This window comes from Microcaecilia unicolor, chromosome 4 (genome assembly GCF_901765095.1).
Source record: "Microcaecilia unicolor chromosome 4, aMicUni1.1, whole genome shotgun sequence".
In the NCBI taxonomy this organism is placed as follows: Eukaryota; Metazoa; Chordata; class Amphibia; order Gymnophiona; family Siphonopidae; genus Microcaecilia; species Microcaecilia unicolor.
This window is the reverse complement of record NC_044034.1, coordinates 286,207,016-286,224,458: the sequence shown is the minus strand read 5'-3', so window position 1 is coordinate 286,224,458 and position 17,443 is coordinate 286,207,016. Positions and strand designations below refer to the sequence as shown.

General features: G+C 43.0%; 1 protein-coding gene across 1 annotated transcript in view; it reads left to right on the top strand.

Annotated features, from left to right (window-relative positions):
* Positions 1-17,443, top strand: part of GPAT2 (glycerol-3-phosphate acyltransferase 2, mitochondrial) — a 122,805-nt gene that overhangs the window by 84,246 nt on the left and 21,116 nt on the right. The window contains exon 15 of the mRNA XM_030199593.1: positions 3,026-3,287. Coding sequence (XP_030055453.1) covers positions 3,026-3,287 — 262 coding nt within the window. The remainder of the gene's footprint in view (positions 1-3,025; positions 3,288-17,443) is intronic.

Here is a 17,443-nt window from a genome sequence, read left to right as displayed (position 1 = left end):
AGGTCAACAAGAGGGCTAACAAAAACATGCTGAAGAGCAAAGGACAAAGAACCAAACCCTGGGGAATACCACATGAAAAATAGTGACTTTTGGAAGAATCAGATCCACTGTGAGCAACATAAGAACACTTGTGTAAGAAAGATGAGAACCAGCTAAGTACTGTCCCAGAGAGCCCAATTTTTTTTAAGAAGGGATAAGAATAGGGAATGGTTCACCAGGTTGAAAGCTGCAGAGGTCCAGGGAAACAACAAGCTCAATATTACCTTTATCCAATATAGAGTGAAGATCACTGAGGAATGCAGTAATAACTGTCTCAGTACTATGGTGGGTTCAAAAGCCTGCCTTGCATGGATTTGGTTACCCGCATAAGTACATAAGTACATAAGTACATAAGTAGTGCCATACTGGGAAAGACCAAAGGTCCATCTAGCCCAGCATCCTGTCACCGACAGTGGCCAATCCAGGTCAAGGGCACCTGGCACGCTCCCCAAACGTAAAAACATTCCAGACAAGTTATACCTAAAAATGCGGAATTTTTCCAAGTCCATTTAATAGCGGTCTATGGACTTGTCCTTTAGGAATCTATCTAACCCCTTTTTAAACTCCGTCAAGCTAACCGCCCGTACCACGTTCTCCGGCAACGAATTCCAGAGTCTAATTACACGTTGGGTGAAGAAAAATTTTCTCCGATTCGTTTTAAATTTACCACACTGTAGCTTCAACTCATGCCCTCTAGTCCTAGTATTTTTGGATAGCGTGAACAGTCGCTTCACATCCACCCGATCCATTCCACTCATTATTTTATACACTTCTATCATATCTCCCCTCAGCCGTCTCTTCTCCAAGCTGAAAAGCCCTAGCCTTCTCAGCCTCTCTTCATAGGAAAGTCGTCCCATCCCCAATATCATTTTCGTCGCCCTTCGCTGTACCTTTTCCAATTCTACTATATCTTTTTTGAGATACGGAGACCAGTACTGAACACAATACTCCAGGTGCGGTCGCACCATGGAGCGATACAACGGCATTATAACATCCGCACACCTGGACTCCATACCCTTCCTAATAACACCCAACATTCTATTCGCTTTCCTAGCCGCAGCAGCACACTGAGCAGAAGGTTTCAGCGTATCATCGACGACGACACCCAGATCCCTTTCTTGATCCGTAACTCCTAACGCGGAACCTTGCAAGACGTAGCTATAATTCGGGTTCCTCTTACCCACATGCATCACTTTGCACTTGTCAACATTGAACTTCATCTGCCACTTGCACGCCCATTCTCCCAGTCTCGCAAGGTCCTCCTGTAATCTGTTCCACAAATGAAAGAAGTTGAGAGAACATGACGTTTTTTGTTAACTTAGATCAGAAACTCAGGTTGGAGACAGGTTTATAATTTATAGGATTCTAGAGTCTAAAGAAGGTTTTTTAAGTAGTGGGCAGACTACTGTGTTTCCAGGGAGTAGGAATGGAACCCAGGGAAAGGCTGTTGCAAATGATGAATAAAACCCAAAGTAGAAGATGTTGGGCGCTGGATTTCAGCCAAGAAGGTGGAACTTGGTCCCAGAGTAGAAAGTAAATCTGGTAGAAGATAGCATTCTGGGTAATTGAGTTAGAGATGGTAAAGTGAAGGAGGATCAGATGGAAGCGAGTGAAGTAGATCTACTATGATCCTCTGAGAGATTGAGGTTGTGAGAACAGGGTGAAAGCACTATAGAAGTATTAGAGAATTGCAAAGAGTGGAGACTTTGGACTCAAAATAGTCAGCAAGAGCAGTGGGAGTGTTGCAAGAATAGCATATATGTTTAGTGTGACAATTAATGACCTCAAATAACCTTTTCAAAGGATTAGGAGAAGAGAAGATACATTTGGAAAAGTATTTTTTTTCGCCTTATTGAGATGAAAATTGAATGAGTGAAGTTCCCTTTTGAAAGACTGCTTGAGGGCAGGTATACAAGGGCAGGTAAACTAAAGTCGCTCTGCCCACCGAAGATGGCATTTTGTAAAGAGAAAGATCAGAACTGTACCGGGGGCAGACTTGCGATGAGGAATGGTGAGCTCTTGAGCCTGGGCAAATGTGTCCATGCCCATGGAAATTGATTCAGACCAAGATTGAACCTGGGAGTCGAGAAGGATGTGAAATTCTCAGGGAGAAAAAAGGTAAAGAGTGGAGGGCAGGAATTGGGTGAAAGTTGGGCCCAGGGACAAACTAGCCTAGATGATAATACTTTTGTGCTGGGGATATTAGCAAGCGACAAGCTCTAGGACAGCAGCATACAAGTAAATGGTCAGACCGAGGCAGTGATAAAGCCAAAAAATCATGAAAATGAAGCAGGGATAATGCTTTGGAAAGGATTAAGTCAAGAGTGTGTCCTGCGATGTGGGTGGGAAATGGGACATGCTGAATCAGGCCTAGGTCTGATAGGAATGAAAGGAAAAATGAATTAGAATGGCAAGGCCTGTCGACGTAAATATTGATGTGTCCCATTGTCAACCAATTGGAATAATGGACAGTGGTGTCAGCCAGGGATTGAGGTAATGAGTTCCAGAGTGTAGTACCAGACATAGGAGGGTGGTAAACTAGAAGAAGGTGAAGTGAAACAGGAAAAGAAATGTGGATTCTTAAGACTTCTGGATAGGTGAATATTGAGGAAATCTCCAGTAGCTGTGAAAGAAGCAGGAAGAACAATCGCCAAATCACCCCCCTGTTTAGAGGAGCGAGCACTGTGAAAGACCTGGTAGCTGGGAGGGAGCCCTTGATAGAAAAAGGGGTCTTTCATTGACAATGTGTTTATTTACTTTTGGTTCTAACTTATATAATTCATTAGAAAACCTCAAAGTGGATTACATAAAAATTGTGCATCATACAAATACATTAACAATAAACAAGATAAAATCTCCCAGTCTCAAAAGGTCTCTCATCTCACTCTGATATTCAGAGGGTCTGTTCCCCTGTCTCCCCCCCCCCCCCCCCCACAACTCTTTTATGCCCAGGTGCTGCCTTTTTTTGTTTTTGTTTTCTCCTCAGGGAGTCTTCCTTTCCCAGCTGACCAAAGACTTCTCCTGGTTATGTGAGGAAATTATCTATCGGAATTTTGATGTGGGATTTTCAGGAAGGCGGATAGATTTGGTCAGGCATGCCCTCCAAATCCTGCAATGCTGTGTGAAGCTGTATCGTCTCTCATTTGGTGACATTTACATTATTTTGAGGAATGAGGAATCTGCAGTCATCACATTAAGCCAACATAGCACCAGTTTGCTGCCTGTCTTCATACGGGAAGCAATAGGAGGTAAGTAACCATAAGTGAAAGGGGAAGAACATTCACTGTAACAGAGCATTTAGAGGTGGCAGAGAGAGAGAGAAGGCTCAGAAAGAAAGGAGGAAGTTTTGAGAGTTATTACAACTACTGTTAGGTGCCCCAAAGACACACAATAGGATCCTGTTTTATAATGGCATCTGGTATCATTTTGTTGCCTTTCCCTATTTTTCCAGCTGAGATGGGGTAACCAGAACTGCACATAATATACAGTGGGGCTCATTTTCAAAAGAGAAAAATGTATAGGAGTTTCATAAATCTGCATTTGGACGTTTTCCTCACAAAAACATCCAAATTGGCATTTTCAAAACTAATTTTTAATTGTTTTTCTATAAAGGGAAAGGGAAATGGGACTTGATATACTGCCTTTCTGAGGTTTTTTTTTTTTTTTTGCAACTACATTCAAAGCGGTTTACATATATTCAGGTACTTATTTTGTACCAGGAGCAATGGAGGGTTAAGTGACTTGCCCAGAGTCACAAGGAGCTGCAGTGGGAATTGAATTCAGTTCCCCAGGATCAAAGTCCACTGCACTAATCACTAGGCTACTCCTCCACGCCACATAAAGTCTATCAGAAGTGCATTCAAATCACAAGGGGGCATGCCAGGGGCGTGTTAAGGGCAGGATCTGAGCATTCCTAACATTTGGACATTTTTCTGCCATAATGGAACAAAACAAAAACATTCAGAGCTATAAGTTGTACATTTTGGTGTAGACCTATTTTATTAACGAATACGCCACAATAAAGTGCCCTAAATGACCAGATGACCACTGCAGGAAGAAAGGAATGATACAACCTTACTCCTTCACTGGTAACTGACCCCACCTCCCAAATATGTAAATATGTAAATGAAACAGTACATATCAGCCTCTATGACAGCTTCAGATGCTATGACCAGTCCTATTAGATCAGCAAGCGGGTCCCTGGAGTAGCCTAGTGGTCGGTGCAGTGCACTGTAGAGAAAGTGACCCAGACCCATAATCCACTATTACACTTGTGGTGGAAATTGTCAGCCCCACAACCCCCTCCCCCCCCCCAAAACCTACTGTACCCACATATAGGTGACACCTGCAGCCGTATAGATTGTTGTAGTGGTGTACAGTTGGATACAGTAGGATTTACGTGGGTTTTTGAAGGACTCACCATACAATATAAAGGGGTAATGGTGAGATATGTACCTGGAACCTTTTATGTGACATCCACTGCAGTGCCCCCTAGGATGCTCCACTGCCCTGCTGGGGATGCCTGTGTGGCCAGCCTACTAGGAAATCTGACTCCTCCTATGTCCCAATGGCTTGATTTTGTGCATTTTTCACTTGGGACGTTTTAGTTTTTTTAAATGGTCCAAAAAGAAAGATGTACTAAGCACAAAAATATCTAATAAATGTTAATTTTCAAAGAAAAAAGATGTTTTTCTAGTTTGAAAATGGTTATTTTTCACAACTTGGTTTTTGGACGTTTTTAGCAAAATGTCCAAAGTCAGATTTAGACATCATATCGAAAATGCCTTTCAATGTGAACACACTTTAGATCTGTGCATAAGCGTTATGACATGATCTGTGTTATTCTTTCTTTCTTTCTGTAATTTTTTAACATTTTATTTATTTATCACATTTATACCCCACAATTTTCCCACATGTTTGCAGGTTCAATGTGGCTTACAATAAACCGAAAAGGCTATCACCAATCCGGTAGTTATACAAATACAATAGATTGTAGTAATCAGCAAGGATAGAAAGAATAGGGTGTAAAGGGAAAGTGGGTAAAGGTAAGAGAGTCCAAAATGGTCCATTTATATGCTGTTTTACAAGGCTGTTTTGCAAGGCTGTTTTGGATCATGGGGGTAGGCCTTCCAGAACAGGTTGGTCTTGAGTAGTTTTGACAGCTTTTGGCAACGCATTCCATAATTGGGTACTGAGAAAGGAAAAGGAGGAAGCGTAAGTGGATTTATATTTGAGGCCGCTACAGGTAGGGTAATGGAGATTTAGGAATGAACGGCATGTGCTTGATGGATTCCTTGGCTGGAAGATTGATTAGGTTATTCATGTATCCTGGGGCTTCTCCATGAAGAATTTTGTGGACACGGGTGCAAATCTTGAAGTTGATTCGTTCCTTTATTGGGAGCCAGTGCAATTTCTCTCGAAGGGGCTTGGAACTTTCAGCTTTGGATTTACCAAAGATTAGTCCTGCTGCTGTGTTTTGGGCAGTCTGAAGTTTCTTTATTAAAGTTGTTCTTTGCATCCTGCGTATATTCCATTACAGTAGCCTAGGTGACTTAATACCATTGATTGGACTAGATATCGAAATATTTCTCTAGGGAAGAAAAATGTTATCCACTTGAGTTTCCACAATGAAAAAAACATTTTCTTTGCAGTGGAGTTAGAGTTTGGTCAACTAGTGAGAGGTTGCGATTGATAATTACACCAAGTAGTTTTAAGCTCTCAGAGATAGGAAGGGTGAGGTTTGGAGTGATTAAAGATGAGGGTTTGAACCTATTATGTAATGATGAAAGGATAAGGCAGCGCTTTTTCTCATTATTCAGCTTCATTTGAAAAGTATTAGCCCATTTATTCATGGTGTGCAAGCCAAGATTGATTTCTTTGGAGATTTCGAACAAGTCGTTTCATATCATTTGCTGTTCTGATCATTGCTGCACACTGACCTGAAGTCTTCCATATATTGTCCAAAAGGATTCCAAGAATCTTTTCCTGGGTGGTAACTCTTTTTATTGTACCTTAAAAAAAACACACAAAGATTAGCCTACTGTTCTTCCACTTACATCCATTTTGTCCCATCCTGTCAGCACCACTTTAAGGTATATCTGTATTTTTATCAAACTTGATGTTTTTTTTTCAGATTTTTGTGTCTTTTCCATGCCTTGTCTATTATAAACCGCACTATCTGATAATCAGATACTCTGGTGGTCTCCTGTCTGGTAATTGTAAACATTTGATTTTAAGTACCAGGTTCAGGGTTACCTCTTGTCTCATAGGTTCCATTACCATTTGAATGAGGAGTACCCCTTGAAAGGGAGTAGATCTTTTGACTTCTAAATGCTCCCCTTATAAAACCATGATTTCCCTTTATTTTCATTTCCGTATTTGTTTGCTGTTAGTGGTTGATTTTCAAAGGTCTCTAGCAACCTAAGTAAGTGGCAAGATCTAAGACTTTGAAAATGTACCTTGGCTGGGTGGCTAAAATTAGCCACCCTGCTTCATTAGGAAACTACTTTTTAACTGCTCTGCTTGTGAGCCTTTCTGGGTCTGGTCAGAGGAAGTACTTAGCTGACAATCACTTACCGTATGGCTAGTTCCTTTAAAAAAAAAAAAAAGAAACCCACAGCCTTTTACCCACTGCAGTAAAAAGGGGCCTCTGCGTGTAGCAAACCCACTCGCTGACGCCACCTTAGGGGTCCTTTTACTGCAGTTTGGTAAAATGACCCTAAATTTACAGTTTCCCAAACTTAATCCAACATCCAGGCCCTCCCAACAACATGCCCTACCATCCAACTTTGTAATCAATACAACAGCCAAAACTATCTAGCTTATTGTATAGCACTGTGGCCTTATAAAACTGAGCCATTATCCTACCAGTATCAAATATTGAATTCTGGTAACACACAATTATTAGATGGCTAATCATAGAGATCCCAGAAATACTATCAGGATTAATGACTTAAAAATGTCAGTTAGAAATTATAACTGTCTCATACATAAGTAAGCATCTTTCCCTCTGGGTTTTTTTTTTCATGCTGCTGTTCCTTTACGCCTAGCAAAACTTAAATTCATCTTAAATATGATAAAGCTTTTTACACTATAAAAATAGAAACTTACCACAAGCTGAAACTTGTGAACAGGAGCACAAGTCATCCAAGACTTCAATGTTAGGTAATAGCGATTCATGATTCTGAAATATTCATAAATCAAACACTGATTCCTGTATTAACTCACTTCACAAGTACAGCAGGGACTTTGGTCAATAATCAACGTAATGTGAGGTTTTACAGAGCCTACTTTTAAGAAGATGATTTAAGTATTTAAGATTGTGAGCCCTCCAGGGACAGAGAAATACCCAGTGTATCTGAATGTAACTCACCTTGAGCTACTGTTGAAAAAAAGTGTGAGTAAAATCACAAAAAAAATATATATATATGAGAGAAGCAACATGGAGAACATTTGGGATTGAAGCAGTGTTGACTAATACCATGTCTTGTAAGTTTTAACCTAATGCCTGTTCAGCCTTTTCTGTTTGTGTTACTTTGTACCCAGTGTGTATCCAAGTGTACTCTTCTGTGTGCAGTAAATAAGACCAAATTCCATCCAAAAATTGTTTTCTAAAATTAGTTTGAACTGCCTCATTCTCTTGAAATATAATGTTCGGAAAATTTGATTATTTCCTGTGAACTGGCAGAACAGTAGGGTTGGGATGACCTGGCCTTATAAGTTTTATTTATTCCAAGGACTGTGTGGTGCTTCTTGCCCAATAGGTGGCACCAGGCCAAGGGATAATCCCGTACCTCCTCTAGGCCTGAGTGTTGTTGGGAACACGGTAAGGAGTTTGGTCCTAGGCTGCGCGTTTGGTCATGCTATTCTTATAAAAAAACTCAGGCAAAGGGCCAGATGCACTAAACAATCGTTAGAGCCCTTCCCTTACCGATTCCCTTAGCATGCATTAAGGAAAGGGAATGCAAATGAGCTGCTCATTGTAGCTCACTTGCATTCTCTATTCCATCGTTAAACGGTCGGCCAATCGGCCGGTTAGGCATGCGCAGAGCAGCCAAGCATTATGCTGGCTGCTCTGTGCATCCCAAATACGGCTCCCTGTGCCGCCCGAAGACGCTGCGCTGCTCACCCCCTCCGATGCGGCTCGATCCAAAGGACAGTGCAGTTGAGGACGCCCATGCAAAAATAACATCCATTTTGGCCGTCATTCCCCCCCCCCCCCCCCCCCCCGCAAGAATCAAAACGTCTTTTTTGGCAGTGCTTCACTCAACTGAGAGACCAGGAAGTCTCTGAGCCAATCACAGCGTGTTTAGCTTGGCTAAACGCGTTGTGATTGACTCTGGGACTTCCAGGTCTCTCAGATGAGTGAAGCACTGCCAAATAAGACGTTTTTATTATTGCAAGGGGGGAATGACGGCCAAAATAGGCGTTTTTTTGGATGGGCGTCCGTTTTGGCCATCATTCCCCCCTTGCGATAATAAAAACATTTTTGGCAGTGCTTCACTCAGCTGAGAGACCTGGAAGTCCCTGAGCCAATCACAACGCGTTTAGCCAAAAAAGACGTTTTTATTATCGCAAGGGGGGAATGATGGGCAAAATGGACGTTTTTTTAAAAGCGAAGCGCTATTTTTTTTTTTTTTTTGCAGTTTTTCAATCCCGCGCAGCCCCAACGAGAGGTACAGACCTCTCGTTAGATTTTCCAGCGTTAAGGCAATCGGAAAAGGTTAGTGCATCTCATTACAGTAGGGTTTCTACACAATTTGCTCATCTGCATTCCGTTTTCGTTAGCTGCTACTGTTGTCGGAAAGTCTTTAGTGCATGCCAGGGTTTACTACTTGCTCGTTAATGGCTCGTTAAGTTTAGTGCATCTGGCTGTCAGAAGAAGAAAAGGAATCTTTATTACTCACCAGCAACAGCACAAGAAATACTATTGGCTCTTAGCATTAGTAGTTTTACAGAACAGAGTCTAACAATAGGAAGGAAAGTTTTATTCCTCACTGTCATACAAACTTACAAAGGTCATAGAACAGAGAGAAAGAAAGGAAGAAAGAATCTTAGGTATAGAGAATTAGTTTGTATCAGGTGGGGGGAAAAAGTACCCCCCCCCCCCCCCCCCCCCCCAGAAATAGGCTGTGACAAGGATATGAAACTCTCTTGCCATCAGGACTATTTCAGAGTCTCTTTAGATAAGCAGTTACTTATATACCCTTCCCATCACACAAAGGACCACCTCATATATCACCAAATCAGCAATCCTGCAAATAAATAGGAGACCTATGATAGGGCCTTAGTGTCCTTGCCACACCTCTGCTTAGTAACAAACAGTTGGGATTTCATGACAACGGGGGAGGGGGGTCTGGTCAGTTTGTTTGTAACAAGACGGTTGGGATGTCATGGCAATGGTCTTGTCAGTTTGTGGTCAGCCAGAAATTCCTGTCTTGCCACTATCAGTGGAAACTCACAGAAACACAAACAGAAATAAGCAGACTCAAAAGAAAAGGCCAGAAAATTCCAGAACATCTTCCCTCTTGGCTCCTGGGAAATGGAACAGGGAGACAAAACCAGAGTGTAGGTAGTGACAGGTTCTTCAGCAGGAAAGGGTGATACGGAGTGGAGGTGGGAAGGTTCAATCAGTGGAGAGGTACTATGGCGGGAATGTGACACATTTTTCAGCATGATGTTAGTAGATAAGGAAGTAGCAAAAAGTTTCTTACACAGAGAGAGAAAACGGGAGAGAGCAAAAGAGAATAAGGGAAAAAAGCTAGAAAACCAAGGAGTACAAGAAGAACATCTCGAAGAAAGGGAAGAAAATTAGAAAAACAGGAAGTGATAAAAGACCATTAGGAACAGCAATAGAAAGAATAGTTGTAAAATCCTCAACGTGTAGGGTAGCAAGAGTAACAAGGTTTTCCATAGCATGGCAAACAATGTATAAGCAATTAACATCAACAACATGCCCCAGCCACTCGAGAACTGGGAGAGGAAGAAGTCAAACCCAAACATAGTAAATTAAAAGGGTAGGCCAGAGAAAACAATTTAGGTGTTGCACAAGTTAGTAAAAATATATTTGCCCTGTTGTTTCTTAAAATTGTGGCTATCTCCTATACATCCTCCACCAGGGCAGGTTTTCCACTACAGCTGTGAACCCTCCATCCCATACATCACCCCTCCTAATGTCTGAGCTGTGGAACTAGTGCAGGCAGAGCTGTCAAAAGAATCGGGTGGCTGCCTAATCTGGGCACCACTCTCTACTACCAGGGCTTCCTACACTGTTGCTTTAAGGAGGTCCCAGGTCTGTTGGAGGCTGTACCATCAGCATGAAGGGGTAATGCGCCCTCCCAGAGGTCAACAGCATCTCCCTGCTATCCTGGGGGCCCCTTAGCTCCATGACCCCTAGATGCAGAAAAAGCGTCGAAGGAGCAGCACTCTGTTTCCAGTTAGGTCCTTCTGTGAACTACTAGAGTTGCAACATAACTATCTTGTCCATGTATATTTCCCCAAATCTTATGCAACCAGCGCAGGTTCCACCCACAACATCCCATGCATAGAGATATTGACGTGGAAGAGACATGTCTGCCATCCTTTTTCTCCTGTGAACACATACTGACAGATTTTAATGGGGGGACTTATAAAATCTAGATGGTAGTGCCTGGTGATAATGTGGCAGGATAATGCCTGTCAGCAGAGGGGTAGGGATGGTAACTGGAAGAATAGTCTTGGTGGGCTGTATGTTTGACATTTCTGCTCTAAAATTCCCCATCGTCTTGACTACACCTCCCCGTGCCTTGAAGCTCCTAATGTTGAAAGCCATACAGCTCCCACAATACAATCTCCCAAAACCCAACTATTTGGCTGCAGGGGACCTGATCTTCATTTTTCTTCCTCCTACTTGGCATCTTGAACTTTTGGGGTCTGTATCCCAATCTGAAGACATGAAGGGAACATAGGTACCTCCTCCTTGGTTTAGCATTGATTTCCTTTTGATGTTGATAGCTTTACACTGTAGATCAGGGGTGGGCAACCTTTGCACTCTGAGGGTTGCATGAATGTCAGTACTATCCGTAGCGAGCTGCAACGTTACGTAATGTCAGAACCAGGAATGTAGAGAGCTCATAGACCTCCTGTGATTAAATAAGTAAATATTTAACTAAAAACAATGGAAACAAAATGCTATTCTGAAAATATTTGAGAAATACAGTATCTAAATTTGCCTAAACTCTGGTTAACAATGTTTTCTGTATATAATTTCCATGGTCTCGTGGGCTGCATAAAATTCAATGGCGGGCTACAGGTTGCCCACCCATGCTCTAGATCAGGGGTAGGCAACTCTGGTCCTCGAGAGCCGCAGGCAGGTCAGGTTTTCAGGATATCCACAATGAATATGCAGGAGATAGATTTGCATACCATGGAGGCAGTGCTTGCAAATCTATCTCCTGCATGTTCATTGTGGATATCCTGAAAACCTGACCTGCCTGCGGCTCTCGAGGACCGGAGTTGTCTACCCCTGCTCTAGATTATAAGGGACAGTGAATATTTTATGTGGGGAAAAAAAACCCTTAAGTTTTAATAAATATTCAAACAGTTTAAAACCTGGAGGCTGCTAAGATGGGATTACCAGTCACTACTACAAGTGTAGTGGATAAGATATTATATTACCAAGGCCTAGAAAAAGCACATATGTCTACTCCAATTCATAGAAACATAGAAAATGAAGGCAGATAAAGACCACATGGTCTTTCTAGTCTGCCCACCCATACCATCTTCCAAACCTTCCTTTCCCTTAGAGATTCTGTCTACTTGTCTCAAGCTTTCTTGAATTCAGATACAGTTTTTGTCTCCACCACCTCAACTGGGAGGCTATTTCATGTATTCACCACCTTTTCCAGGAAGAAGTATTTCCTTAGGTTACTCCTAAATTCCCTTTCACCTTCACCCTATGCCCCCCTCATTCCAGAGTTTCTTTTTTGATTGGAAGAGATTTACCTCCTGTGCATTTAAGCCATAGAGGTATTTACAAGTCTCTATCATATCTCCACTTGCCCACCTTTCTTCCAAAGTATACATATTGAGATCTTTAAGTTTGTCCCTATATGCTTTATGACAAAAACTTTTAGTAGCTGCCTTCTGGACCAACTCTGTCCTGTTGTATCTTTTTGAAGGTGTGGTCTCCAGAACTGTACACAGTACTCTAAATGAGGTCTCACCAGAGACTTATACAGAGTTATTACCACTACATTTTTCCTACTGGTCATTCTTTTCCCTATACACCCAAGCATCCTGGCTTTCACTGTTGTCTTTTCTACCTATTTGGCCTGCTTAAAAATCACGAACCATCTTCTCCGTGTCCTATCCTCTTTCATGCACGAAGTGCTTCACCCTCTAAACTGCTCCCTCGGGTTTTTGTAGCCCAAATGCATGACCTTGCATCTTTTAGCATTAAATCTTAGCTGCCAAAATCTGGACTATTCTTCAAATTTTGCTAGGTCCCTCCTCATGTCATCCACATCTGAAGTATCTACCCTATTGCAGATTTTGGTATCATGTGCAACGAGGCATACCCTACCAGATGGCCCTTCTTCAAGATTGCTTACAAAAATGTTAAAACTAATTAGACCAAGAACCTGATCCTTGTGGACCAAAAACTGGTCTTCAAAGTGAACTCCACCAGTTAAATAGATGACCATTTTAATGATTGATTTGTTTTTAGCTGGGTAAGAGCTTGGACTCAGGAGGAGGTGGCAGGTCCTTAAAAGGAAGTGATTTCCACTTTCTAACTTTAAACTTCTGGTCTATCACACTTGCCTTCAGCTGTTGGTTGTGACTGATGTGGCAGATGTGGCAAATTACTACTTCCTTAGCGTCCCTCCGGACCGGACCAGGATTGGACTGTTGGGTTGTGCCCGCCTACCAGGGGCGTATCTGCGTGGGGCCTCAGGGGCCTGGGCCCCCGCAGATTTTGCCCTGGCCCCCCCTACCGCCATCAACCCTCCCCCGCTGCCGTTCTTACTTTTGCTGGCGGGGGACCCCAACCCCCGCCAGCCGAGGTCTGCTTCCACCTGCCGCTGCCTTCAAAACTTCTTCTTCAGCCGGCGGGGGACCCCAAACCCCCGCCAGCCGCCCCGCGCTGTTTAAAATTCATCTTCGGCCTCCGTGGCCGTGCTGCTGGGATAGGCGGCGCTGTTGAAATCCACTTCGGAGTCTGACGTCGCAGCACGTACAACGTACAACGACGTCAGACTCCGAAGTGGATTTCAACAGCGCCGCCTATCCCAGCAGCACGGCCACGGAGGCCGAAGATGAATTTTAAACAGCGCGGGGCGGCTGGCGGGGGTTTGGGGTCCCCCGCCGGCTGAAGAAGAAGTTTTGAAGGCAGCGGCAGGTGGAAGCAGACCTCGGCTGGCGGGGGTTGGGGTCCCCCGCCAGCAAAAGTAAGAACGGCAGCGGGGGAGGGTTGGCGGCGGGAGGGGGGTGGAGAGACTAAGTTATTGGTGGCGGTGGGGGCTCGGCGGCGGCGGGGGGGGGGGCGGGGGGGGGGGGGCGCTAAAATGTGCCCCCTCCCTCTGGCTCTGGCCCCCCCTACCGCCGGAGTCCAGATACGCCCCTGCCGCCTACCAGCAGGTGGAGACTGAGAAAAACTCTGACTCTAGAGAGCCAATAGGAGCCCTGGCCATGTGACCTTAGCCTCAGTATTTTCTCAGTCTCTCAGCAGGTAGGAAGTGAGCCCATTAGTCTCTCTCTCTCTCTCTTTTTCTCTATAAGATGTTACAGATATATTTATAATACTTCTTCTGTGCCTGGAATCATAATTAGAGGCTTGACAGGGTTTCTTTTCTTTCTTTGACAGCCTCTGGGGTGTTAAACTCGGGTGTCTCGAGTCCACCCTCCTTCCTCCCCATCTCCCTGGCTTAGCAGGGAAGGGCCGTCCCTTTCTCTGGAAAGGTGTACCGTCTTTGGGAGAGGCAGCCACTTTTAATAGGCAGCTGTTTTTAAAGAATTAAATCAAGTAAAAGAAAATTAAAAGAATTAATTCAAATGAAAGGAATTTAAAGGAAGTAGTTTTTGCTTTCCCCAGGCTTATAATGAGCAGGTAGCTCTTCTGTCTTATTCTGTTTGAAGAGTCTTTATTTTCTTTTCTTGCGGAGCTATTTAAAAAAAAAAAAAAAAAGTGAAAAGTCAGCGTCTGTGACTTTAATCGGTGGTTTTTTGTTATCTTCATTATTTTTCCTCTGCTATCCGGCGTTGTTAGCGGCGGTAGTTGTAAAAAAAAAAAAAAAAAAGAGGCGCGAACTGTTAAGCGCGTGCTCGCTCTTGGACGGGTCTGTATAGCTTGGGAGCTGTATTGACGGTTCCTGTTCGGGCCAGAGGCTAAACCATGTTTTGTGCGGCCTCGGAGGCTATCTGTTTTTCGGCGGCACGGATTTCCTGCTTCTTCGTCGGTCCAGTCAGTGATTTTCTCCCCCGAACTTTATTCTTCTCATTTTGGCGCAATTGGCCGCCATTGTTTTGCATGCAGCTGCATATTTCCCTTGACGTGGCAGCGTTTTTCTGCTTTTACTGTGTTTGGCTGTTTGTGCAATGGAAAGGAGATATTGTTTCTCCGGTAGTTGGGGCAATTGGTAGTATATTTTCCCTGAAATTAATTTTTACATGTATTTTTCAAGCTATTTAAAAAAAAAAAAAAAAAGAAATGCTACGATGCGAATGGCGCTCATTTTGTTTTTCCCTCTGTTTTTTCTCCGTCGGGGACTTTTTGGTTGCTAGCAATGTTGTGAATTAAAGTGCAGCTCAGTTGGCGATTTCTTTGTTCTTGGCAAGACTCCGATTCAAAGTGCAGCTCAGTCGGGAATTCTCTGTTTTAGACAATGGGGCAAATTAAATTGTATCTCAGCTCCAAAATAACCATTTTCCTATTCCTTTCCCTTGTGCGTGATGTTTGGAGGAAAGGTCTTCGCTATTGTCTAGCGCAGTTTTTTATGGGGGTCCAGTGTACGTCACTCTGTGTCTTTCTCATTTCCTGGTGGATAGGACTACATTGTCTAATAGTCAATTGATTAGTACTTTACAAATCTGGCCATAATATCTTAGTTCCTTTCAAGCATTTCCCTTCATGCCTATGATGTTATACAGTGTTTTTAAGAACTTAAACATTTTCTATGTCATAGGCTATATGGGTCAGGTGCCATGTGGATAGAACTACATTGCCGGATAGTCTATTGTTTGGTACTTTACAATGCTGGACATAAGATCTTAATTCCTTTCAGGAAATTTTCCTCCGTGGCTATGTTCTTATACTGTGTTTTAAGATCTTAACAAACGTTCTCTAGAGCGTAGGCTATATGGTTCAGATGCCATGTGCAATGAAATACATTGTCTGATACTCAATTGTTGCGTACTTTGCAATTCTGGACATTAAGGTCTTACTTCCTTTCAGCAATTTTCTTTCATGGCTATGCGTTCTCTTTGGCATAGCAGATGACAGCTGCCTAGGCTACATGGTTCAGATGGTTCTCATATTCTAGGAGACTCAGTCCTGTCTACCGAGCACCCAGTTTTCTCAACTGCTTTAGAAGGCATGTTTTATTCACGTCTTTTCTACTTTCCAACTGTCTTGGAGTTTCTAATGTGTTATCTTAGTTTTCTTCTAGGACTTACAAGATATATGTTAACTTAGGGAGTAAAGTTATCCGGTCAATTTTGCATTTTCTCCCACTTAAGGATAGTGGGAGGTCCTCACGCCATCTACTTGTATTTTTGTTTCCTCTATCTGTTCAGCCTGGGCACATGGTAAACATTCTGGTTTTGTCCAGTATGACCATCCATAACATCTGCTATCCCTTTCTCTTCCTTACAGATTTTAGGGTCTTGTTTCAAGCTTTCTTGACGTCAGGTACAGTCTTGTCTCCTGTGGCACAAATTCACCACGTAATAGGTATTTTCCAAGTCTATTCCATTTCATTTTCATTTTATTCTTCGTCTCTCCAGAGTTTTTTTTTTCTCTCTTGGAAGGAGATTCACTCATTTTCTGTGCATTTTTTGCCATAAGGGCATAAGTGTTGCCATAATGGGAAAGGCCAAGAGTCTCCATCCCGTTTTCAGATGGGGTCAATCCAGATTGCAAATACCAGATTCATATCTCGTGAGTGTGCGTCTGTTCATCTCTGTACTCTCAGTGAGGAAGGAGGCATGACATGATACAAGGTTTGGGGAGATCCGGTAAAATTAAAGGCCAGTGTGTCTCAGTCTACGCGCAACATATGGTGATCCTTTCATTTTCAATCTATACGTCCTCACTCCAGACCTTCCTTTCAATTGGAAGGGGATTTTTTCACTTCCTTTGCATTTTTGCTTAGTATATGAGTATTGTCATACGGGGAAAGTCTGAGTCCATTAAGCCCAGCATCCTGTCCTCAGTTGTGGTCAATCCAGGTTGCAAGTACCACATTCATTTCTTATGGGTGTGGGTTGGTAGATCTTAGTACATCTCAGTATAGGAGGAGTAATGTCCACGATACAAGGATGATGAGAAGGTCCTCATTACCAGTTTTCTTGCCCTGCTCTTCGGTCTTGCGTCGGCTCCGCGCACTTTTTTCTTAAGTTATGGTCGTAGTAGCAGCAGCGCTCATGAAACAACGTCTCCTCGTTTCATCCTTTCCTAGATGTCTGGTTCATTACAGACAGTCTTATTGGCAGAGTTGTCAGGTCAAGCAACGGGTGGTGCATTTCGGGCACACTCTAGGTTACGGGGTGCGTGTAGCCAGGTGTCTCATTTGATCTCTCTTTTGAGCTCTCGTGTGATCTCATTAGATTTCGTAGCATGTCTCTATTTTTTCTCTCTTTGTTTAGTCACGTTGGCGCAGACTGTTTTTGTCTTCTCTACAAGCGTCCCACTTTCTGTTTTCTCTGGATGTTCTTGGGCCTTTGGCCATTACCTTGCTCTATTTTGCAGAGTAAAATTTTACTTTCTAGCTCCCAAGAAGGAATTTTTTTCTTCATTCTCTTTGGAGTCTCGGTAGTCTTTTTTTTGGCAGCTTTTCACTCCGTCAATTTCGTGACCATTGGGGAAAAAAAAAAAAAAAAAACTTCTGGGAGTTCTCAGTGGATAGTACCTTAAGGGGAGGTCCCAGTTCTAGAACTATTTCTTTTCGCTCTGACCTTCCATGTGCCTCGCTTACTTTCTTGCTAAAAAGACTTGTCAGCGGCAGAGATAGATGCCCTCTCGTATCCAGATATTTATCTCGGATGGGATTTCCTCCGCTCAGTTGGCCTCTGTATTCTCACTAGTGCAGCACTTGGGTCTGGTGGTTGAGATTGAGCATTCCTCCTGCAAGTATGCCAGGAGCATATACACAGTGAGCAGTTTTTTGATGGCTGCATCTGTGAAAATATATATGTATATTTATAGTTC